This window comes from Hemicordylus capensis, chromosome 1 (genome assembly GCF_027244095.1).
Source record: "Hemicordylus capensis ecotype Gifberg chromosome 1, rHemCap1.1.pri, whole genome shotgun sequence".
Classification (NCBI taxonomy): domain Eukaryota; kingdom Metazoa; phylum Chordata; class Lepidosauria; order Squamata; family Cordylidae; genus Hemicordylus; species Hemicordylus capensis.
In genome coordinates, this window is record NC_069657.1 from 62,732,212 (window position 1) to 62,756,804 (window position 24,593).

At 40.9% G+C, this 24,593-nt stretch overlaps 1 protein-coding gene across 8 annotated transcripts in view; it reads left to right on the top strand.

Moving 5' to 3' along the window:
- STXBP6 (syntaxin binding protein 6) overlaps positions 1-22,284 on the top strand; it is a 171,610-nt gene extending 149,326 nt beyond the window's left edge. For all 8 annotated transcript variants that reach the window (XM_053283711.1, XM_053283706.1, XM_053283704.1 and 5 more), the window contains 2 exons: positions 8,728-8,885; positions 16,899-22,284. In XM_053283711.1, coding sequence (XP_053139686.1) covers positions 8,728-8,885; positions 16,899-16,922 — 182 coding nt within the window. In that variant the 3' untranslated portion in view covers positions 16,923-22,284. The remainder of the gene's footprint in view (positions 1-8,727; positions 8,886-16,898) is intronic.
- Positions 22,285-24,593: the final 2,309 nt, after the last annotated feature.

Genomic DNA, 24,593 nt, shown 5'->3' on the forward strand with positions numbered 1-24,593 from the left:
ACCACTCAATAACACCTGTCTGACTGTGTAAACAAGAAATAATAATACTAAATGTATCAGATGAAGTAGACTGTCAACACAAGTTTCTGCTACAATATATTTGTTGGTCTTCAAGTGTGACCATGCTTGCTCCTACCACCCGTATCCTACATGTGCACTCAACTCTTGTGGGTTGCTCTGTTTTAAACTAGGGGAATTATTGCTCAGGGTGCTAGGGGAAACCCTTTCCCTAACACAGCCAACTCTGCTAGTTGAAAGAGCTATGCATCCAGTAGAGTGAGCCCAGAATTACTAGTATAGCAGTAAATCTGCAAGTGTGAAAACTCATTTCAGACCAGAAAGTGCCATTTTACTTTTGAGTACCCCAGAGGAGCGAACAGTCAGATGAGGCATCCTTGAAAAACAAAGTTAGTTCATTTGGTACAAGCACAATGCAGAAATCAAGTATTGGGCAATGCAAGTGATGACTGGAGTGAAGGCAGCTCCCAGAGAGTGTGGAGGAAGAGAGCGCGGGGAAGGGGGTTCGAAAAGCCTTGCAGCTGTTCTTGCCAAATGGAAATCTAGCTTCACTAAGAACGTGTCCCCTGGCAGAGTGTGATTCTGTTTCACATGCTCTTTGTGCAGACTATTGGTTGCAAAAATCTGCTTAGGTCGAATGTGGACCTTTCCTTGAGGTTTTTTGTCTGCCCCCTACCTAGTTCAGGATGAAGACTACGTTCTAAAATTGAAGAGAAGCTGGCTGGTAACATAGGGTGCCACGAAACTCTGCTGTTGACTCATTGCTTCTGTAATGATTCCCGACAGATGCTGTACTGTTCCCTCGAGCCAACACATCCAGTAACCCAATCTTTTCACATAGAGACACAACTTTGCACTGTCTCTTGCTCTGTCCCTCAATAGAACTGCCCACCTTATGTTTCTCCATCTTGACTGGGAAGAAAAGAAAACTGTGCAATACAGAACAACAGTCCAGAAACTGGACGGGGTGTAGTGGAGGGTGGACGCACAAGGATGGAGTGCTAGTACAGGATTTTACAGTACTGTACAGTATAGTGCACTTCCATGTTATAAGATGGTTTCCTGTGCCACAAAGGCTTACAGTCTAAAAGAAATATAAGCTGGACATCAGCAACAGCCACTGTAAGGATGCTGTGCTGGGCATGGATAGGAACAGTTGCTCTTCCCCTGCTTAATGTAAGAGATCCACCACTTTTAAAAGGTGTCTCTTTGCTCAGTTAGCAGGGGTAAATTTGCAACACTGGTCGTTTCCTTCAGCACACCAACCGCAGCTTGAAAATATTCTAAAGTGCTCCTTCTCCAGACTCCATCAACCACAGCTCCAAATTCCACCCAAACAGACTCCAATGCATGAAAAACTTCTCCAGATTTCTTCTCCAGACTCCACCAGCAACTTCCCAACTGCCCACAAAGCTTCTCTGTGAAACAACACAGATACAGACACATACAGAAAGTGAAACTGAAAATCACACCTGCAAATAGCTGAAACAGCATCCTGCGGAAAAAGAGACCTGGACTGCATTAGTGAATAGCTGAAACCGAATAGGCTGTGAATAGCCAAAACCACAATGCATGAACCCATGAATAATGAGGGCCTCCTGCACTACTAAAAATGTTATATGAGATTTAGAAGACATACCTATTGTAGCTATCGCCAGATCACTGGAAATCATGAAACCATTCTTTTTGGAAACTTGTTTCCCTGAATTAATATGAGAAATGTTGATTATTTTTTCTCCCTCTAAATGCACTTGGAAGAACTGCCCTTTTTACATTTTTATTTTCAGTTAAGGCAACATGCAAGTGTCTGAAGAACAGAGCTGGTGACACCTACAGGCAAAGACAAGAACTGCAAATTGTAATGGGCGGAGTGAGTGGAAGCATGCATTGAATCTGGGATTCTGCAGTGGACTGCTCTGCTGTGCTCCCCAGTCCCAAAGCAGTCACCAATTAAAATAACTCATGGGCTCAGTTGTAAAGATCAGCTACTTCTTCTACTTCTTCTTCTTCTTTTTCTTCTTCTTCTTCGTTTCTCCCTCTCTCTCTCCCTCTCTCTCTCTCTCTTCCTCTCTCTCTGAATAACAATATTTTTGCCTTCTGTAACCTTTTCCTCCAGGACAGCTGGCTGGAGTTACTAATGAGTTTTCCAATTCTGTTTCCTCAGAGAGTACTTTGCCACTGTAATAGTTGTAATGAGTCATTTGCTTTTCTTCAGCCAAGTATTGGTTGAGATTAGCAAGGTATTCTATACATAAATCTGCATGGTAATGTTGCATGGTCCACATGGACAAAAAGCTATTTGGATGTAAAATATATAGGAACTGTTAAAAACCAAAATAGTGTGTATTATTTTTAAAACAACTTAAGGAAAATTGAATCTGCTTTTATCATTTTGAGCTTATCTGACCAACTTACCTTATGTGAGTGTGGGGATTCTGTTTCCTCTCTTCCTGTTAAATCAGAATTCTGCACTAGCTTATGAAATTAATAAAACATTCAGTATATGGGTGGTTTATCTTGCATAACTTTCTGGTTCTAGAATCCTAAATGTTAAAGCAGCTGCCTGTTTCTTTGTTTTCAAATACTTTAGAATAAGAGGGAAGGAAATAAGGGTGTGGTTTTGAGCAGTGGAAGCAGGAAAGTGGATTTTAAAGGGATTGAGAATCCCTTATAAAACCCTGAATCCCCAGTTTTATGAACAATGGATGCCTCCTGTTCAAATAGTTCTGGCTCTTAAGAAGTCAGAAGATTGCCACATTAACACTTTCCTGGGCTTCTCAGTCATTTATATGGGTCATCTTCTCAGAGGTGCACCTAGGTAATTTTGGAGCCTGGACCTAAAGGCCTTTGGAGCCCCCCTCCCCCAGATTAAGCATCATCAAGCTCACCACACCACCTGGGACAGACTAAATAGGATTTGGGGGGAGGGGCTGTGGAGGCCCTGGACTTTGGCCCTGAAGTCCAGGGGTAGAAGCACCTCTGCCTCTTCTATTTAGAGAGCTTTGAGGGGAGTGGGGAACCTTAGTCATTGTTGAATTGTTTACTGAGCAAGGAGATGCATTTAAACCATTAAGAGTTCCTCTGACACTTCCTTCAACTGGAACAGGCTATATTAACCACTGTAAACACCCCTACCACAGTATGTTTGCATTTGATAGTGATAAGTACCATACTAAAAATGATTTAGTTAATGCCATAAGCTACTCTAATATTTTCTGCCTGGTTTAAATTAATACAAAATGCCTATGTGAATCTTAAGGTTTTAATCTTTCTGCCTGGGGGAAAAAATCTAACTTAACCTGTTGTGACTGGAGGAAAAAGCAACTGTTAGAAGCTTCTATAGGTTGCGTGCGTGCATGGAACCTGTTCGTGGGCCCAATGTAAACAATTTCGACTGTAAACCCTCCTAAGATTTTATAGAGATTTTCTATAGATGCAATAAACCACCTTAAGTGGCGCAGCAGGGAAATGCTTGACTAACAAACAGAAGGTTGCTGGTTCAAATTCCCGCTGCTACTATATCGGGCAGCAGCGATATAGGAAGATCATGAAAGGCATCATCTCAAACGGCGCAGGAGGAGGTAGTGGTAAACCCCTCCTGTATACTACAAAGAAAACCACAGGGCTCTGTAGGCGCCAGGAGTTGAAATCGACCTGACGGCACACTTTACCTTTATATAGATGCAACAAATAAACAAAGGATTAAAGAGAGCCAGCAGGGTGTCAGGCGTTGGACTAGGATCGGGGAGAAATAAATTCAAATGCCCATTCAGCCATGAGACTCACTGGGTAACTCTGAGCCTTTCACTTATGGGTTAAATATAGAAAGCACTTATCCAGTACAGGATTCTTAGTTTACCGATGAGGTAAACTGTCTGGATATATTCTCAAAGAATACAATGCTGTAATGAATTTGAGATCTACTCAGTATTTGTTCATCTTGAATACTGCCACTACTCGTTTCATACTATAATTACTACAAACTGAATAATCATGTACTGTAATTCCATAGGAGTGCATTATGGCCATGCAGTGGCTCACAGCACTTTTTAACCTCCCTGAGTATGAATACAACAGAATCATTAAACCAGTGCTGTGTTTACAAGTAAATGCATCATATTTAGTAGTTTAATCACATGGCAATTAAAAGGTATGGAATTTACTTACTACTTGTTTTAAGGCCCTTCAGGACTTTGTGGTTTTAAAGTTGATTTGTTACTTGTTTTATACACATATAAAAAAGGAAGGAGAAAGTTATGCAAAGGAAAGTGCATGACTTCTAGGAAAGCATTTTTGGTTATTTGAAAGAAGCAAGAGTTTCCCTCATATGAAGTGGGGAACAAAACACATTTTGCTGTTCTGTGTCAGATTTGAAATTTGCAACAAAGTAAGCTGGGTAGCCCTCAAACAGTAGGTGAAGGCATACCACCCCCCTCTCTCACTCTTGATCCCCTACAACTTGGAGGTAGCATAAAGCCATCAAGACTAATAGCCATTGAGGTTCTTCACACAAGCAGTGTGGAGAGCCTGCATGGCTTCTGTTGGGAGAGCGGGCTTGACCCACTCTCCTCACACACAAACATTCCACCCTCTCTGGGTGGCCGGATCGGCTGCCCACACAATTACCATCTCGGTCACGGAACCGGTTGGGAGAACTAGTCTTTGTTGAGGTCAGGGTGCCTATCGTACAGATGAATAGCAAGAGATTGGGAGCTATTTATCTTCAACATGTTTTCTAAGTAATGTGCACGCTACAGTTTCTTTGGCAGAAGATGTAATTTTTGTATGTCAGGGTTCATAAACTCGGTCTCCCTCAGTAGCACAGAGCACCATCTTTTAAGGCAGAGATAATTTCAAAGTTTGACTTTCTTTCAGTGCTCTGTTAATGAACAAAAATGGATGAGATTAAATGTAGCTGTTGACACACTCTTTAATCCTGAATCACTCCTCCTGTGGGTAAATTGGGTGTGTCACATGCAGACCCACTGTGCGCCAAAACAGGCAGAGAGAGTTGATAGGAGTGGGACCATGTAGACATGGCCCCTGAGTAAAACCTTGGATTTTTGAAAAGATCCCTTGTCTCTTCAAAATGACTCTTGAGTCAGGCTGTATGTACATATTCAGTTGTCATCTGTATTTGTACAGATGAGAGGGTTAAGATTGTTAATTGACTTTTTTAAAATCTTCCTTTCCTGATCTGATTACCCCAGCTGTTCAGCTTTGCATAAATCTTGTTTGAGGAATGCTGTGGGCAGGAGTTCAGTGTAGGAACAACCTAGAGCTGCAGTTCCAAGGTGTGCACAGTTGTTCCAATGCTGGGCATCAACATCAGATAACAAAGTACAGCCCTCTCCAGGACAATCATGTTCAGGTTCATGAGCTGGTACTATTTGCCCAGGGTACAGTTCAGTTTGTGAACTTTAGTTTTTCTGTGTGCACTTAAATGTGTGTGTTTGGAGATGGGGAATATGTACGTTATTGTCCTCAAGAATGTTTACATGTGTGCGAGACCATTTATTTTGTAATCCAGGAAGCTGAGGCAATTTTAACAGTTTAAGGAACCTGTGAGAGTTTAAAAATGAGGCAGTTTTTCTGTCACTTGTATGTGTACCCTATCCCATTCCAGACTCCTCAGTCCTCTACTTACCAATAGCCATGGGTCTGTGCTTGCTTTAGTACATTTGTTTACCTACACAAAAGGTGATGCAAAAGACTGTTTCTCTCCTGCTCTCTCTCTTTGAAGAGAAATCTGTTAGGATTTATTTGCAGAGATTTTAATTCTATTTTTACTCAACTTACTCGGTCTTGTAAGATTTGTAAGTGTTAGGAATTTACTCAGAATCATACTATACTGTGATTTGTCTTTAATGGAATTGCTGCCTCTTGTTTAATCTTTTATTCAGTTTTATTTTTGTCTATGTGCTTGATTGGGCTTAGTACAGCATCATTCAGTATAGGCATAGAATCTGTCAAAATAGTAATAGCTATTGGCAGTAGTCTCGGCACCAAACCATTGCTATTTTCTTGGGTTACTGTGATTAACGTTTAATGGTTGGTAATACTCTCATGCTGCCTCCAAATGTTGGCAGCAGAGAGTAGCATGCAGGTGTGAGCTCTCAGCTGACTGGGTTTTAAATTGAGGGGAAGCTAGTGCTTTGATGTTTCAGGCCACCAGCATGAGATCTAAGCCTTATCCACATGTTATGTTCAACACTTGTACAATCTGTGTACAGTGTTCACAAGTACAGTTATACATATGTTATTTTGAATGCAAGGAAAGCATTACACTTCCTATAATATATGGAGGAAGAGCGGGATATGAAATATAAAAAACAAACAAACAGTTACAGTCATTCACACAGAAATGGGAAGTGTGTGAAATTCACACAAATTACGCCTGAATAGGATTGTAAAGTAGAGGCAGGGCACTGGGATCAGGGGACATGGGCTGCTTAACACACATTCTCTAAAGCCAACCCCATTCCTCCCTTAACAATGATGGGGTATCTCACAACTTAAGAGGATTGCATTGAGGAGAGTGATTAGTCTATGAAAACACACATTCTGTGAGGCCAGTCCTTGTCTCCATTCAACAGTTTGTTCCCCCCACCCACAGGTCCCAACTTCTATATTATAAACATGTCAGTAAGGTGGTTCACACAACCGTGCTGGGGAGGGGTGGCAGGCAGTAAGATTCCTACCTTCCTCCCTGCCTGCAATCGCCCTTCCCCTGTAAGTTCTGCCACTTGCGTGGCCTATGAGCACAGCCGCAGTAAGCAGCAGAGCTGGGAGCTGCAGGAGGAAGTCTTAGTGAGCTTTCTGGAAAGGAGAGAGAGGAGCAGGAGACATTCCTAGATGTAGATTAGGACGGATGGTAGTCCAGGGCGCTTTCCAGATTAGACCCTGCAATGAGGTCACGTCGTATCTCGGAAGTGTGCTTCCACACTTCCTGCGTTGTGACACCACAGTCCCTATGCGAACAGCAGGGTGCATTCACATTTCCAAAGCCTTGTTTCAAATTTAATTGCTGCAATATAGAGCTAGGACTTTGCATAACCGGCATGAAAAAATCATGAAAAAGCTCTACAGCTATCATACTAAGAAAGACTTAAGTTGGTGTAATAATTTGTTTCTGAGGATTATTAAAATACCTCAGGATACTTCATTCATTCATTCATTCATTCATTCATGCATTCATTCATTCATTCATTCAATTTCTATACCACCCTTCCAAAAATGGCTCAGGGCACTTTACACAGAGAAATAATAAATACGTAAGAAGATGGATAGTTTTGAGTGATGGGCATTCAATTTTTAGTATAAATGATGCTAGATTAAAAGTTAGCATAGCAAGTGTTTGATATTATATAGCTTATGTTGCTGTAATGGAATATTTATATAGCAATAATGATCAGAAGAGGCATGAAGTACAGAGAATATATGGGACATATGTGAGTGACCCTGGATATGAGCAAGCATATATTTCAAACCAGAAGCCAGCTCTATAATAGTTGCTCTTTACATAGGAACATAGGAAGCTGCCATCAGTCAGAACCTTGGTCCGTCTAGCTCTGTATTGTCTACACAGACTGGCAGCCGTTTCTCCGAGGATGCAGGCAGGAATCTCTCTTAGCCCTATCTTGGAGATGCCAGGGAGGAAACTTGGAACCTTCTGCTCTTCCCAGAGCAACTCCATCCCCTCAAGGGAATATCTTACAGTGTTCATACATCACGTCTCCCATTCATATGCAAGCAGGGCAGACCCGGCTTATCTAAGGGGACAAGTCATGCTTGCATTGCTGCCACAAGACCAGCTCTCCTATGTAATTCTCTATGCAATGGGTTATTTCAGACATAACTGCAGTGCTTTAGAATGAGCAGGAAGGATGAACCAGAGAGGGTGTAGGTGCTCAGTATGGGCTTCATTTAATGGCAGGTTAAAAGAGAAATAGTCATGCTTGTTTTGCTACCGCAAGACCAGCTCTCCTCTGTAATTCAGTATGCAATGGGTTATTTCAGACATAACTGCAGTCCTTTAGAATGGGCAGGAAGGATGAACCAGAGAGGGTGTAGGTGTTCAGTTTGGGCTTCATTTGAAAGAGTTAAAAGAGTAAGGGTCTTGGTGGGGAGAATATAAGTGTTCCTCATATCAATGTACTGTACTACAGGTAGAAATTTAGAACATGAATGCTTTGAAGAAAGAGTTTATCCCTTTTCCAAAGATGTGAAATTGTGGAAGGTGGTATGCAACTGGCTATGAGGACTTGGAAAAGAATGGGAATAGAACTGGACTAAAAAAAATTAAGCATGAGCCAGGTGCAACAGATTACATACACTGGGTTAGTTTCAAAGAATTACTAGCACAAGCAGAAGACATTTCAATCAGTGTGAGGGTGGGCCTGGCATCCCCCTCCCGCCCACAACTGCAGCCTCCTGTGCCAGATCCCATACCATTCCTGAAGATTCCCCAACCCTCACTGTTGGCTTTTAGGAAGAATCTTCAGGATTGCAACAGGAAGGAGGTGGCAAAGCTCCATTTAGTATGTAGAACTCTGCATGCATTTCTAAAGATTACAATCTTGTAAATAAAAGAGTTCTAACATTAGATATTGTTGAGATGCATTTGAGCATCTTACATTTTTATTTTCTTTCCAGGATTCTCTGGAGTTAGTTTCGATTTTGAACAATGTGCTGTGTTTTTTTTAACAGGAAACAGCATACTTCACTCAGCAGCAGACAGTGTTACCAGTGCAGTACAGAAGGCAAGTCAAGCTTTGAATGAGCGTGGTGAACGGTTAGGTCGAGCAGAAGAAAAGACAGAAGATATGAAGAACAGTGCTCAGCAGTTTGCAGAAACTGCACACAAGGTATGAAATTAATAAAAACAGCTTATCAGAAAGGAAAAAATTAATCTTTTGTGACAGTAACCTCTATAACAAAACTAATATTATGTAGCATTATTTTCATATATTGGCTTTGTTCTTTTATAAGTTCTCTCATATGAGGGGTTCCAAGCCCAAATTCACAAATGCCACCACAGGCCCAAATTCTAATTTGGGAAGCTAGCATTAGTTTACAGAATGGCATACAATATGGTATTAGATGTTTCTTCCTGGATATTAGAATCCAATGATACAATTAATACATTTCATCCTGTATAGTAAGAGTCCTCAAATGTGTGAAAACCACTATGTTTTAATCAGAGGTGCTCTTACCCCTGGACTTCCAGGCTGAAGTCCAGTGCTTTCGCACACCCTGGGGGCCCCCAAATCCTCTTTAGTCTGTCCCAGGTGGTGTGGTTGCTACGCTGTGCCGGGTAGCTGAGCATGACTGTGACCTGCACTGCGTGGCCTTGTGTGACCTCTTCTTTAGAGACAAAGCAGGAAGTGGGGAAAGAAATATGTGGGATGGGAATATGTTAAGTTGCATGTTGAAATGTTTCTGCTAATGCATATTTTCATAAATATACCTGTTTTATATTCTTACATTCTTGTGACTTCAGTTGCTGTTTGTACCCTAAAGAACTCATGTGTTAAAAATACTGCATGTCACGATATGTGTGTAGGGGGATGGTGCTTGTGGGTTGTGGAGGAGAAGCTGGGCTCCAAAGGCCTTTAGGTCCCAAAGGCCAAAAGGGGGATGGTGTTTGCGGGTTGTGGGGGAGGTTTTGGGCTCCAAAATTTGCCTCGGTGCACCTCTGGTTATAATAGGAACATAGGAAGCTGCCTTGTATCAAGTCAGGCCATTGGTCCATCTAACTCAATATTGTCTACACTGACTCCATTGGTCCATCTAACTCAATATTGTCTACACTGACTGGCAGTCTGTTCTCCGAGGTTTCAGGCAGAAGTCTTTTTCCAGCTCTGCCTGCACATACCAGGAATTGAATGTACTGCTAAGACCAATTCAATCGTGGACAGAGCAGCCCATTCATGGAACCTTGCTGGATGAGGTTGTATCCTTGCCACTGCCAACTGAAACATTTGTTTACTCTAGTTTTATGGAACAGTGGTAATCATTAGTTGCTTTAAATGAACTGCTGCAATTTGGGATGTTTCTGTTATTTTTATACTTTGTAGATTTATATCAGTTTCATATCATTTTGTAACTTCCATTAAGCACCATATTGTAGAAATGTGGCTCAAAAATTACATCCATAAAATAGATTGCAACTAAGTGATTGCAAACAAACTAATAATGCTGGAAGATTTTACTTTAAAATCCAATTCTCCATCTCCTCTGTTTCCTTTTTCGATAGGAAGCAGGAGGGGAATGTTGCCAGCAGCATTGCAAAATATCTCTTGGACTGCATTTACTTTAGCATTTTTCCTGTTGTATATTCATACTCTGCCTCATGCTGATGGAATATTATAGCTTAATGTTGTTTCCTACATTTTACATTATAAGGAAGCACTTATCTTTCTAACAGTGTTTACAAATACCAATCAGTTTCTTCTTTGTTCAAGAACAGTGCTTGCTCTACCCTTTAGACTAATATAGCTTTTGATATGGGAGTTTGTGGGTCTCTGAACAGATGTGAATAAACAAGGAAATTTGTGGCCTGATTCTTCTCTCATGGGAGATATATTTGCTACCAAATACCATTGGTGATTTTTCTTCTTCTTCATTGATTACATATGAGAGATGAGGAACCAGGATTGATCAAACGCATCTTTGTGAACATCTAGTTAAACACAGTTGGATGGGTAAACTTATCATTTGTGGTCTGTCATGGAAATATTCTGCTATGTACCACTATAGTTCTAACTGTTGCTTATAATAATCCATACACTTTCCAAAGGTGTTAACACCACTAGCAACATACTACCAGTATTACGACTGCTTAAAAAAAAAAAGATATTTGAGACACATGCTAAGATAAAGTTGAGTGAAAATGCCTGGTAATGGTAGAGAATTCCTGTGCAACATATGCTCAATGAAAATGATAAAATCTGCAATAGAGCCATTTCCTTGAGCAGTCACTATTAATTTAAATAAAAGCTTTTCTTTATAATAATGATCAAATATTTGCAATTTTACTAGCAAAGGAATTGCTACAATTACTAGCAAAGGAATAACTTTGATTACACACCTCCTTTTTAATAAATGGTGTTTCAAGCAGATTTTCTGTTATAGCAAATATTGTTCTTAATATATTACTGGAAGCATGCATGGGGAGGGTAAGCAATGTTAAGGAACAAAATGTGCCCCAAGCTCTCTGCAAAATAGGAAGAAGGAAAGAAAGCATCCATGTTAGTTAAACTTGCATCTAAACTTTTTCCCTAAACAAGAACAAAACCCATTTGAGTCTGTTGAAACCGAAACAGATCCTGCTAAAAACCAGGTGATTGGTTCAGAATAATCTTATGACAGAGTCAAAATCTTCTTCTGCCATGTGTCCCAACATCTCAGAAGATACACTCATTTCAGTGAAAAATGTGTTGCAATCATGTTATTTTAGCTGTTAAAATAGACTGACTTTGCGGGGGAAATAAAAAGTTAGGAACACTCTGGGTTTCATATATCTTTATTATTAGTTGTTCATAGCACCATCAATGTTCATAGTGATTTACAGAGTTACAGGTTCCCTAGCTCATACTCCAGTGAACTTAGAATCAAAAGGTCAACATGGGAGGCTACAGAGGGGCAAACATGAAGAGGATAGGAGAAGACTATATTTTCAGTTCAGTTGCAAGAAGCAGAAGAAAGGAGGTAGCAGCAGTTCAGTTAATATGGGCTAGCAAAAAAGGAAGAGTGGGGTTGTTTGTCTAGGGAGGATTGCACTGGAGGAGCAGAAGTTGCTGTATCAGGGCAAGGGGGTTGGGGAGGTAGGAGCAGTACAGGCCATGGAGAAGCCTGTTGTTTGAGTGTCAGGGAACTGGGTGAGTAGGTAAGCTCAGTGGCGGCTGGTAACTCCTGGGACTGGGTGGGCACCAGGCAGGGCAGGTGGTGGACAGAGCCAAAGTGGGCGGTGCAGATGTGGTACCAAAAAAAAAACCCCAACCTAACTCCCATGGGCATATAGAAAGTAAAGGTAAAGTTGTGCTGTCGAGTCAGTGTCGACTCTTGGCAACCACAGAGCCATGTGGTTTTCTTTAATAGAATACAGGAGGGGATTACCATTGCCTCCTCCCATGCAGTATGAGATAATGCCTTTCAGCATCTTCCTATATTGCTGCTGCCCGTTATAGGAGTTTCCCATAGTCTGGGAAACATACCAGCAGGGATTCAAACCAGCAACCTCTTGCTCCCTAGGCAAGTTATTTCCCTGCTGTGCCATTAGGTGGCTTGGACATATAGAAGTGGATGACAAAAAACTCCCCACCTATCTTCCCACCAGCTCCCTGAAAAGTTGCTTTGGGGGGTTGTAGGAAGGAACCTTGGGAACAAGTTGGGAATGGACATGGGAAGATGAAGGGGACACTCCTCAAAACCAATGCAGGAATATTCACAAATGACCTTATTAGGTATGTTTATTTCCAACATACTGTATATTAGCAACATGCCCTTCACAATTATAACCAGCTCCTGCAATAAAATAAAATTCTAAAGACAAAACTCACAAATACATTATTTGCACAAATTGGAGGAGGAGCACTGTTCCAAAAAGAGGAATGCCAGCTCCTTTAAGGTCTTTGATAAAAACCAATGTTCCACAGGTGCAGTTTCTCCAACTCTTAAGGGCATGTCTACACTATATATTTTAAGCCAGATTCAAACCTGCTTAATCATCATGGTCCCTCACCACCCAGGTACTGGTTGCTGGAGTTCTTTGATGAAAGGGTTCTAATAAATGCTTCTCACCATTTGCACAAAATTGCAGTTTCCCCCTTTTTTTTTTTTTTTGGGAGGGTCGGGAGGCCCAAAATGATTAAAGCTGTTTCAAACTAGTTTAAATGTGTGGTCCATTCTCTTTTGGAATATGATCACCATAGCACAAGCTACCACATAACCTTTCTCATTCACCAGCCAAATTACTCTCCATCTCTCTTAAACAAGCCTCCATCAGTTCGAGATCTACTGTGGGCGATAGACAAAATAGGTGAGTGGTCCCTTTTTCATGCAAATGCAGAAGACCTTAATGATGTCCGAATAAACAGAACAGAACTGATAAGGAGGCAGGAGAGAACAATATGCAACTCAAAGGAGGAAAACATTCCTCTAGTCAGAGGGGAACTATCAATTTTGGGCTAACAGATTGAAAGATTTACTACAGATAATTAGGAAAAGTAGGAATCCTCAAGACCAACAGTTGCTAAATATTAAATACTGTATTTGCAGTTATAAAAACTACAAAGCAAAGCTAGCCACCCACCATTTTAAGTAGATGGAAATGATTCATTTTGAAGCGGGAGGAGCAACATGCAGTCTATGAGAAGCTGGTATATTTATTCATAGGAATAGAAGGAGCTTTTGAAAAGGGTTCATGCAATTGATATTTATTTTAGGAACATATTGCAAACACAGCAACTGCCTTAAGGGGTAGCTTGGTTTCTGAACATAAGAAAAACTCTCAAACACAAACAAGTTGAAGCACATTCATTCAGGGCAGACAGGGAGACAAATTTCAAGGGTACAACAAATATATTCACCACCACCACCACTCAAATGTTGTCCAGTCCTATATTAACAATGGAGTTTGTTTCTTTGCTGAACTGAACATCTTATTTTCAAGTCCATTCCTTACACAGTGCAGGAGGAACTGTTCCTACAAGCACTACAGTGCTTAAAAAAATAGTGATTCCTGCTTTTTTTGTCTTGCCTCTCTCAAAATAGACGGCCCTCCCCTCTGGCCACTCTGATTGGCTGATAGGGTAGCATCCACATGATGCCTCCTATCAGGTCATTTCAATGTCGTTTCAAGCTCTGCCCACTTTATGAAAACAAAGGCAGGCCTTTTCATTAGCTGCTGCCTCATTAACATTTAAATGAAGGGGGAACAGTTTTCAGCCTTTTCAATAGGTGCCTGCTACATAGCCCACTCTATGTGAACACTGTTGGGCAGGCAAGCTGCAGGCAGGGAAGTGTAGAGGGCAGCCACACACAGGGAGGCAGTGAGTTATCAAAAATGGTGGCGGCATTGATATTTTTGCCCTAAGTGAAGAGCCTTCCCTAGGTTAGCTCATAAAAGCAAGAGCACAAAAGGAGCAGGACTCCAAATCTGCCAATTTAGTCAATAGCTAGAAGTTGCCATGATTACATTAGAGAGTGGTCAGTTTGACTGGAATTGTTACAGGCCCCTTAGTTGTTGCCTCATCAAAAATGCAATGACCTTAGGTGTGGTTCCCATCTTTCCCAAGGCCAAAGCACAATCTTCCACCTACATGACCAGTGAGCCAGCGTGGTGTGGCTAGAGGGCTGGACTAGGACCAGGGAGACCTGAGTTCAAATCCCCATTCAGCCATGAGACTTGCTGGGTGACTCTGGGCCAGTCACTTCTCTCTCAGCCTAACCTACTTCACAGGGTTGTTGTGAGGAGAAACTCAAGTATGTAGTACACCGCTCTGGGCTCCTTGGAGGAAGAGCGGGATATAAATGCAAAATAATAATAATAATGACCATCTCACTTGCCTCAAATGGAGACTGCCCTTCAAAGCACAAGCTCCAGTTCACACAGCAATTTGCTAGGCCAAGGTTAAAGCTAAATTTGGCAGTGGGAGGACATACTCTAGCGACAGCTGTGCTTCAACACAAACCTCTAGAATGCAAACTTTTATCACACGGATGAAAACTGCTCAAAAATCTCAAAACTATTTTATTTCCTTAAGCTCAAGATATATTTTCTACTTCTGTTTAGAATCACCAGTAATGCAAGATTAAATTTCCATGTCTCTTTTCCCCCATCCTTTTCCAGCAGCAAAGCAAACTAATGATTTAAATACTTTGAAGTGACTTCATAGAGAAGAGCCATTGTTGCATAAGTCAGTTATTCATAAAAGTTGCCCGTTTTTGTGCTCTGTATCAAATACTAATATGTAAAGTGCCTGAAGTGTAAAAATAATCCTGTACTGAAAAAATCCTAATGATGGTGTTGATTAACTTAAAAGACAGAAAGTATTAAGTAAATATTTGTGCTTCACTGTTCTTATTTTTAAGGTGTTTTTGCTTTTTATTGTTTACTCTAAGACCTCATTTTCAAACAAGTGGCCCAAAATGCTGTGAAATTTCCTCAGCTTCTCATATCACTATTAACATGTTTTGACTAGATGCTGAGCTGCTCTTCAGTGACTAGCTACATGTCAAGTTAATTTATGTATTAAATGGAGGAGATGGGTGAGAGACTCTTGCTGGCACCTCTCAAAAAATAAGCTTTGCCATGTATCCCAAAATAGCCAAATGATAACTTGCCAATGTAAATGAGAGCAGATATTAGAAGATGCAGCTGTTTATTTGCTATCTCCCCCCGCGTGCGTGCGTGCGCTCTCTCTTTCTCTCTCTCTCTCTCTCTCTCTCTCTCTCTCTCACACACACACACACACACACACACACACACACACACACACACACACACTTACTTTAATGTCTGAGCACAGGAGGAGAGGTAGTTGGTGCCATGCATTCCATCACCATAAGAGGTGGCACCTCAAGATTAAATTCATACCAAGCATGAATCCGGTCTGCTCCAGGTGTAAAATATTGATCATGGGTCCAGGTTAAGTAAAGAAAATTCACTATACCAAATTATCCATACTAGAAAGCTTCTTATATAGTATGGCATAAACAGCTGCTTAATCATAGCCATAGTGAATTGGCTTCTCCAAGGTTTCAAGCAGGAGTCTTTCCCAGCTCTACTTAGAGATGCCAGGGATTGAACCTGGGACCTTCTGCATGGAAATCAGTTGCTCTACCATTGAACTCAAAGGTGGCATACACGGGTCTCCTTTTAGGCACTGAGCACACCAAGGCCTGCTTGGTTTCAGCAGGTGGCTGTATTGTGTGTCCTTAGACCATGCTTTGGGACATCACAAGCCTTAAAAAAAAACCCTGTCTCACAATGTGATTCTTTTTGAGGTAAAACATGGCTACAGAATGTCTAGCTATCATCGTATTTAAACTTTGCATATAAATTTCATAATGTGATATTCATTTAAAATAAACTTTCAAATTATATCTTTATCCTAGTTGAGTTTCAATATCTTCTGTCTGAAGTGACATTCAAAGAAAGTGAAAGCAACTAGGGTCCATCACTAGGGTGTGCACAAACGGCTTGATTGTGAACCAATCCACCACAAACCAGTTCAACAGTTCAGTCACGAACTAGACTGGGCTTCAGGAACGGCAGTTCAATCTGATAGAGCCGAATCGGGACCAGTTTGCAACGGACTGGTTCATTGGTTCAAGGAGCTAATTTTGAAAAGGAAAATCCAGCGAGGATTTTCCTTCACAATCAAAGGGGAATCCTGGCTTGAAAAGGCTTCTAAAGGACAGTCCGGGGGCAGCTAGACGACACCATTCTGCACCCAGCCTGCATGGAGGCCAGGTCAGTTCTGGAACTGCATCTCACCAGATTCCCTTTTACAAACATAGTCCCTTGAACTGTTAAACCGTTCAAGATGGTTCAGTCGGACTGCCCAGCTAGTTGGATCGACCAAACCAGTTCGCAGATTCACAAAATTTGGACTGAGCAGCAAAAATTGGTCCATGCACACCCCTAGATGAGGTATCTTTCTGCATCATACCAATAAGATGACCCATGACGCTATTCCTTATATATCTAATGTGTTGACTTGCATGCCTAAAGAAAGTTTGTTTTGATTTCAAACCAATAAGCATGTTTGCATTCCGTTTACAGCATTTCTTTAAGCCTATTTCATCAAAGTCTGATTATAATTGCAAGCAAGTGACTTAACACATCTTTCTTTCTCTTTGTCTTTTTCCAGCTTGCCATGAAGCACAAGTGTTGAAAATCCCTAATGTGGAAATTTTTCCAAGAATTGAAAGGCTAGGTTCATTTTTTTGGGAGATACAGCTTCATGTCTGCTTTTTCCTACAATTTAGTGGAGCCCAGTTATTTCAGTTACTATGTAGGAAATAAGTTGCATTCCTACCTTTTCTATTGCTGAGCAATTCTGCAATGTTTTTAAACTTTTATTATTATTTAAAATAAAAAATGGTGTTAACATGGAAATTGGACCAAAGGACATACTGAACTTCAGTAATCTGCTGCAACATCTCATTATTTCCAGTATTTAGCATGAAGAAATAAAATTAGCTAAAAGAGATATTACCAAATGAGAATAAAATTCAAGCCATTTTCATAACTATCTCTTGGAACAGTTTTTGGAGAAAATGGATCATGCCTTCTGTCACTCAGTAAGACAAAGTGGTTTATTCTGAAAAACAGCCTGGCTTCTCATTTCTGCCATTTTTAGTAAACACATTTTGCATGTGCCATCACCAGCATTACGAAGTACACATCTGAATTTGAGATATCATCCTGCTGTCAACACTTTGGGTTTTTGTTGTTAACTGTCTGGATTTATTATTTGGAATATACAATAGCACTAGGAATGCACACTGGATGTTAAGACCGAAGAAATGTCCTGTGGTTAGATCTCTAAATGCCTTTAAATTATTCTGGAATTTAGCAGTAGAGTGTAAAATAACTTGCATGAATTATTAGGGCTCTTCCCTTTGTAAAATTGGGGGTGTGGGGGGTTAAGCTCTTCTAGATAAGTATTGTACAAGAATGATTCCAGGATTTTAATTTATCAAGAAACATCCCCACACATGCTGCAATTCTATTCACTGTTGGGGCCAAACTGCACATTCCATTAATTGTTTTAAAGCAGCATGCTTAAGAACAGCAGGCTCTCTTTTTGAATACTGTATAATGCAGCCACAGAAATCCAATTTGGGTCAGATATGAGGTGTGCAGGGAGGGGGAAGTTAACCTTTCCCCCTTGTGCTGGTTTCCTGCTAAAAATCTCCTTCCCCACAAGCTATTTGCTGCAAATAGATGTTTAGGGGTTATTTTCAGAGGGGTAATGGAACAAACAGAAAGGGTTACCAGGATCAGCACCTCTTCCTTGCGTAGCTGCATTTTGCTTAGAGAGAATTGGCCAGTCCTAAGCATGTTACTTAAAACACATTTTACATAAAGAAGTCATTCAAACAGTCAAAACAATTGTGTTCTATCCAGGTTTGGGAGCGGTGTGTACTCCCAAATTTGGTTCTGTGGAAGCGATTGTGTGGAAGCAAGGTAGGAGGGAAAGCTACCCAGGTTTTTCTCCTACCTTGCTTACTTCCATACAATAACTTCTACCCAGGTTTTCCTCCTACTTTGCTTCCACACAACCGAAAATTGGGAGCACACACAGCTCCCAAACCCAGGTAGAACACAGTTTTTGATCGTGTGAATGACCTCATTGTGTATCTTGGCTCTGAGGCATGCTTCTATCCAAGTCAGGTTGGTACGCACAATTTTTATGTACTGTAGTGTGGCAGTTCCTATTACGGAAGGTCAAGACCAATGAGCTCAGCCTTAGCTGCTCTTGCAGTCACTGGATCATGGTCAAAGTCTTATGTCTGTCTTTCTCTTCCCTGTCCCTTCTCCACATTTTGTACAATAATAATGCTCTGTTGCATACCAAAAAGTCACAGACTATAATGAAGTTATGCCCCCTGATTTAACAAGGTAGATGTGTGAACAGAAGCTTTCTGGATTGGGAACTTCACAAAAATAATACCCTTCATGGAGTTCTGGTGTTGCATCTGTGCATCCAGGCTTTTATGTGACGTTTCCAGTACATGAAGGAGATGTGCATACATGTTGAGCATGTGGTTAGTTCTGGAAGCTTTGTAGCAGTAATAACCTGGTTGAGAAGGGTAGATCACTTTCTCCCAAAACCTGAATGGGGGAGCCTTGTTTCAGACACTCTCATCTATGTTAAGGGTCCCTTTCCCCATTTCAGTTATTGGAATCATGGAGCCTATATAATCAGAATTTAATGTGCTCTCATTACAATCATATTATAGATGAAACAGCTAACAATTTTCTATTAAAGCAGTGCGAGGGATGAGAAAGCAGGTTTGTAGGTATTAGGGAGGGTAACTCCCAAGTTTTTTGTTATATTCTTCACAGGTGCCAACAAAAACAGATCAAGTGCTAAATCAGCATAGGCAAAATGTTAACTAGATTAACTGCACCTTAAATGTTTATACCTCACAGTGGGAATTGTTTAGAACCATCAGGGTTTGCTTCTGAGCAGCCTTCGGAAGGTATAGCAGCACAAGCCTCCAAGCCAAACTAGGCTGATGAAATGCAATGTCATCACTATTCACCCAAGTTGCATCTTGAACTGTTGGCAGCTCCTACTTTCAGTCATATCTCAGGAACCCAGTAAATTCATAACTTGACCCTGTGCAATTAGATTTGGGCTGGAAAATGAATATTTTCCTCCTTCAAAAGAAAAAAGAATGTTCTACAGCTTTCCAAAAGCAAACTTGCACTTTAAAAAAAAAATCTCTTACTGGTTGCTCTGGGGATTTGGATGGAAAAGTGTAGATAGTACAAGTCACTAAATGTCCAGCAAGAAAATGCCAGTTTGACTAATGTTTGTGGATATGGCTTGCAATGTTGTCATAGAGTATTTACGACACTCAAAAGGGCAACCTGTGGAGTCCCTTGCATGAAGCCATGCGGGAACAGCTTTTTTATGGTTCAGTCCAAGGCCTGGGAGCTGTAAGCAAATGATACAACTGCATGGGTCTTTCCAATGCAATTGGCACCCTGCTGGCTGCCATGCACATATGGGTGCCTGATTGACATACAGCCTCCAACCCTGTGGGATCGCATCATGGAAAAGTAGATTCCACGTGTCCATAGCTGCATGTGAAGGGTGTATCTGACTGGGGTTAGATTAATTAATAGTGACATTTTAATGAATATTAGAATATGCAGAGTATACAGTTGGCTGTCTACTAAATTATACTGCTAAATTCCAGGTTTTTTATGGCTTGGGCTGTTACGAGTCATTATTTAATATTCTAAATGCCATTGTTTATTTTGCAGACTTTTTAATGTACATCATTACATTTCAGATGAATGATAAATAGCCTCTCGTCAATATTGGATTTCTTCAAACTGCCAAACAAGCCCCACTTGATTTTTGATGAATCAAGTGGGTCAATTACCAACTTGATTAATCAGAAAAGTAGGTTTTAAATTCTATTTCACTTCTGCTAATGAGTACGTGTAAGTAACATGTTTTTTTCTTAGGCTAATTAGAAGGAAGTGTGCTGACATCCCATACTGAATATAAACTTTACAGTGTTTAAAATGTTCCTCCTGGAGCATAGCTGTAGTATAAAACTCTAGTATTAGATATTGTGTACATAAGGAATACAGTAATTCAGGTTATATGTTTCATATTCAAGAATGTATTTGTAAAATGTAACAAGGTCTATGGTTTCCTATGGTTTTACCTTTTTAAAGTTCTGCAAAGAATAAATATGTGTTGCTAGACTTAAGACTGTCATACTGCAAGACTGGTCTTAACAGCCTAGTTATGTGACTAGCAAAAAAAAGTGCATTAATGTGAAAATATTAACACTTTCTCTCTAAACAAGTGATCTTAGCATTTGTTTTGCTTTAATATGCCAAAACTGTAATATTTGCTGATATTTCTCAAAAAACCCAAAAGTGTAGGGGTGTGGGTGTGTGCGCACGCACATGCACACACACCCCATTCTAAAATAAATGTGACTTTTTCTGTTGTTTCATCTTTGCAAACTCTATTTTTGTCATTAAACACTGTAACCATGATGAAACACTGTTCTTCTATACTGTATTGTTTAGTAGGGTTAAGTGTAATGGGTGTAAATGCACATTACAATTTTTAAAAGATTTGTTTTATTCCACCCCTCCCTTTTTGGTCTTAAGCTCTTTTGGAAAGACTGCAACTCGAGTGAACTGTTTCTGAAGCAGATATGAACTGAGAGCTCTGGGGACCATTCACACAACTGCATTATGGTAGCTACTGGAACAGTTGCCATTGCTGACTTCCAGCAACTTCAGTCTTGTGACAAGCCCATCAAATACATCCAAGGTGCTGTTGATTTGGCTGTTGCCTTGCCTTAGATCTCTTTTCTGGCAAGATGTTTTCTGGCTCCCATATAATTGGCTGTGTGGACTAAACCCCAGAACAGGGTATATATTTATGTACACGTGCTCATTTAAACCTGCTTGTTTCCATTATTCCCACAGGAGTAATTCACATGACTCCTATGTGCATCACCTACACATAGAAAATCACAAAAATCCTCTGGCTCTTTCTAATCCTCACACATGCACATACACCACACAGCATATATATAATATCCTGCCTATGTGTGGATGTCTGTCATCCCCCCCACCCTGGCCAAAAGGAGGTATGGATAGTGTGACAACCTATTTATATATGGACCTTGTGTCATATTATGCTCTATATGGGAGGGGTATCTGTGCTTTGGTGCACATAGCCCATGCATGCAGGGCCATGGGTGAACCAGCCTTCCAGTGTGTGCAGTACATATACACCAATGTTTTCCTCTTTATGAAAACGGCGGTTTGTGGGACATAAGCTTTTATTTCTTCTCTCTTCCTGGCAGAAGTGTCTAGTACAATATTTGTGTACTAGAGATTCACAGGGAATCAGCCATTCAAAATGAAGGTATCATAGTTCTATTTACTGTATATAGGCTTTAATGAAATGACCTACACAATGTTGGGAACTGTCTTGCATACATATTGTGGCCAAATGAGAATGTTTACAAAAAATGTGGCTCTAATCTGGGGCCTGGTGTGTGGTCTTTGCTAGAGAAAATTGATTGTGGGTGGAAATATATCTGCTCAAGAGACCAGATCATCATATTTTGCATTGCATCGTTTTGAATTACTTGGTCTTCTAGTCACATCTGTACTGTAAATATTCACATATTAAAAGGTACTTAGCAGAGTGTCACTTGCACATTATGAAGCTCTGCCAAATCAATCCATCCTCTTGATGAATGAAGATACTATGGTAATAAATGGTCATGTTGCTCAGCTACATTGCTGAATGTTGTGAATGCAAGTTACAGTTTGTCCCTTGAACAAACAGCTACTCCTGCTCCATCCAGATCCAGAAATATGTGGACTCTTGGACTGGGACACTGGCCAACTATAATATGGCAAAATCAGAATGTGTTGTATGTAGTATTTTCTCTTGTGTGTGAGATCATTCCTATAAAACTGTAAAATTACAAATTTTGTTTTCATAATAAAGATTTTAATAAGTATACAAATGTTGGAATTTGCTGTTTATATTCTGGGATGTATTAATTTCAAAAAAGGCCAAGAAAATTTACTAGTTCTTGCAGCAAGTTGGATTGTGAATGAAAGCACAATTATGTAATTATGACAATAAACTTACCGTAATGCAGTGTTGCAATGTAGAATGAAGTTGGCAAACATATATATTGCATTAGGGCTGCAAAAGACTCGTTAAAGCTGAGGCAGATTTGGGAGGGGCCACTCTCCTGATAAATGCTCTGGATTCACAGGCCACCAGAGGCCCCAATATCACTTGAGGCTATTTGTACACTGGTGGTTCTGTGACCACTCCATGTGGCAGTGGGCTGTGTTATAGAAATAAGAAGTAAAGATAACAACATCACTTCTGTTTTGAAAGGAAGACCACTGGAGACTTTGTCATCTATTTATTTACAGAGCTGCAAAACCAAATATATACAGATACTAGAAACATAGGCACATCAGTCCCAAAGCAATACAACCGCAGTACCCATCAAACGCAATCCTGCCACTCAGCTTCTCACACACCTTTCCCAACCTTCCTTGGCCATACCTCATGGCCGGGGAAAACCAGTTCCACAGCTGCCTCTTTAGTGCAGGTGGGTGTGAGCTGACCATCCAAATGCTTGAGCGGATCTGCTTTACTGATTTCCCCCTAACATTAGCTGTTCATGACCTCATATGCCAAAGCTAAAAGAAGGCTTTGAGCAACAGGTCAGCATGGGTCCTACTTCTTTTATTATGAAACAGTTGTAATAGGCTGCATTCCCCTTCTTTCCCCTTGCATTTCTCCTCTTTAAATAGCTGCCTGTAGCAAGTAGTCATCAGTTACCCCCTCTTATTTGCAGGTAATCACTTGCTTCACAGGCTTGTTCTGGCACCCTGCCCAAAGAGAGGCTGCATCTAAAAGAAATCCCACACAGCTCATTTGCAAGAGCTGATTTTAATGGCTGTTATCAGAGTATCACATTTGAAGGAAGACGTAATGAAATGGCCAGTGCTTGTTACTAGACTGAAATATATGCATCGTGGGGCACAATTTCCCCCAAATGATCTATATTTAGCATTGCTTCAAGCTTCCTTAGCAGAAATACAATTTGTAGATTCTAGAAATATCCAGAGGCTGTTCCTTTTGCTCAGTCCACAAAATCTCTGGATGGTTTGTGATCACACTTGTTAATTTAGGCACCTATTGATTGCTGGTTATATGGCAAGATGGAAATTGCTTAATAAAACAGATCTTGAACTAATTTAATGCTATTGCACTTCATAAATACCTCACAGGTGGTGTATGGTGCAGTCTCCTCCACACCATCTAGATATGTACTGCTTTTAATTGGTTATTGAATTGCAGGGGCGGGGGGGACTTCAGTTGTCCACAAAGTGCACATAGGGTTACTTGTTCAAAATGTACTTAAAGTATTTTGTGCTTGGTCATCTTTGTCCCTAAGGTGAATGGAGACATATATTTAGTGCACTGTAATTTAGGTGACTTAGCTTATGGACGCATTTTGTTTTGTTGCCTTGATAAGGAGAGATGCCCTTGGGTGCTAATCCAAAATGGAATCCAAACTACAAAGCCAAAACACACTAACATTAGGCCCTTCCCGATGTTGTAATACAGCTGGGAAATACAGAAAAGCGAAACGTATTGAAGCGAAGGCCTCTTCCCACCCCCACCCCCCGAAAAAGCTGTCTGAGCTGTACCATTTCAGACTGCAGGTGGGGACTGGAATTCCTCGATACAAGCAGCACAGACCAGCACTTAAGACCCTGGTAAATTGCCACCTTGTTTCAACTTTACAATACTTGCCATGGAAGGGGAGGCTCTGCTTGACAGCTGTTGGTATGTGTACTAGAAGTAACAGTGGAGGCTTGTGCTCGCATCCTCATGAAGACTGGCGGTCTTGCTGACAGCTGCTGCTGCATCTGAGGCGGTAGAGGGATTGGTTGATGTGCCCATTCAAAAGGCTTTTCCCACCACCATCGCTGCTGCTTCTCCTCCCCCAGGATCAGCTGCTGTCTTGTGACGGCAAAAGCAAGGCAGCCCAGCCCATTCCCAAAGCACATATCCCTTCCTTGTATAATTGTTACGCAGGAGGAGAATGGGATAGAAGTGGCCTATCCAGTCACTTCTCTTTCTTCCTATGGGAAGAGAATGAGGCGATTCTCATGATCGCCCCAAAATGGGCTAAGGGAGCCTAGCCCGCTTTTGGGTGATCGCATGCTACAATGGGAGCCGCGCAGCTCCCGTCAGCTAGCTGCCCTAAATATCCCTCCCCTTAGCCAAGGTTAATGGAGC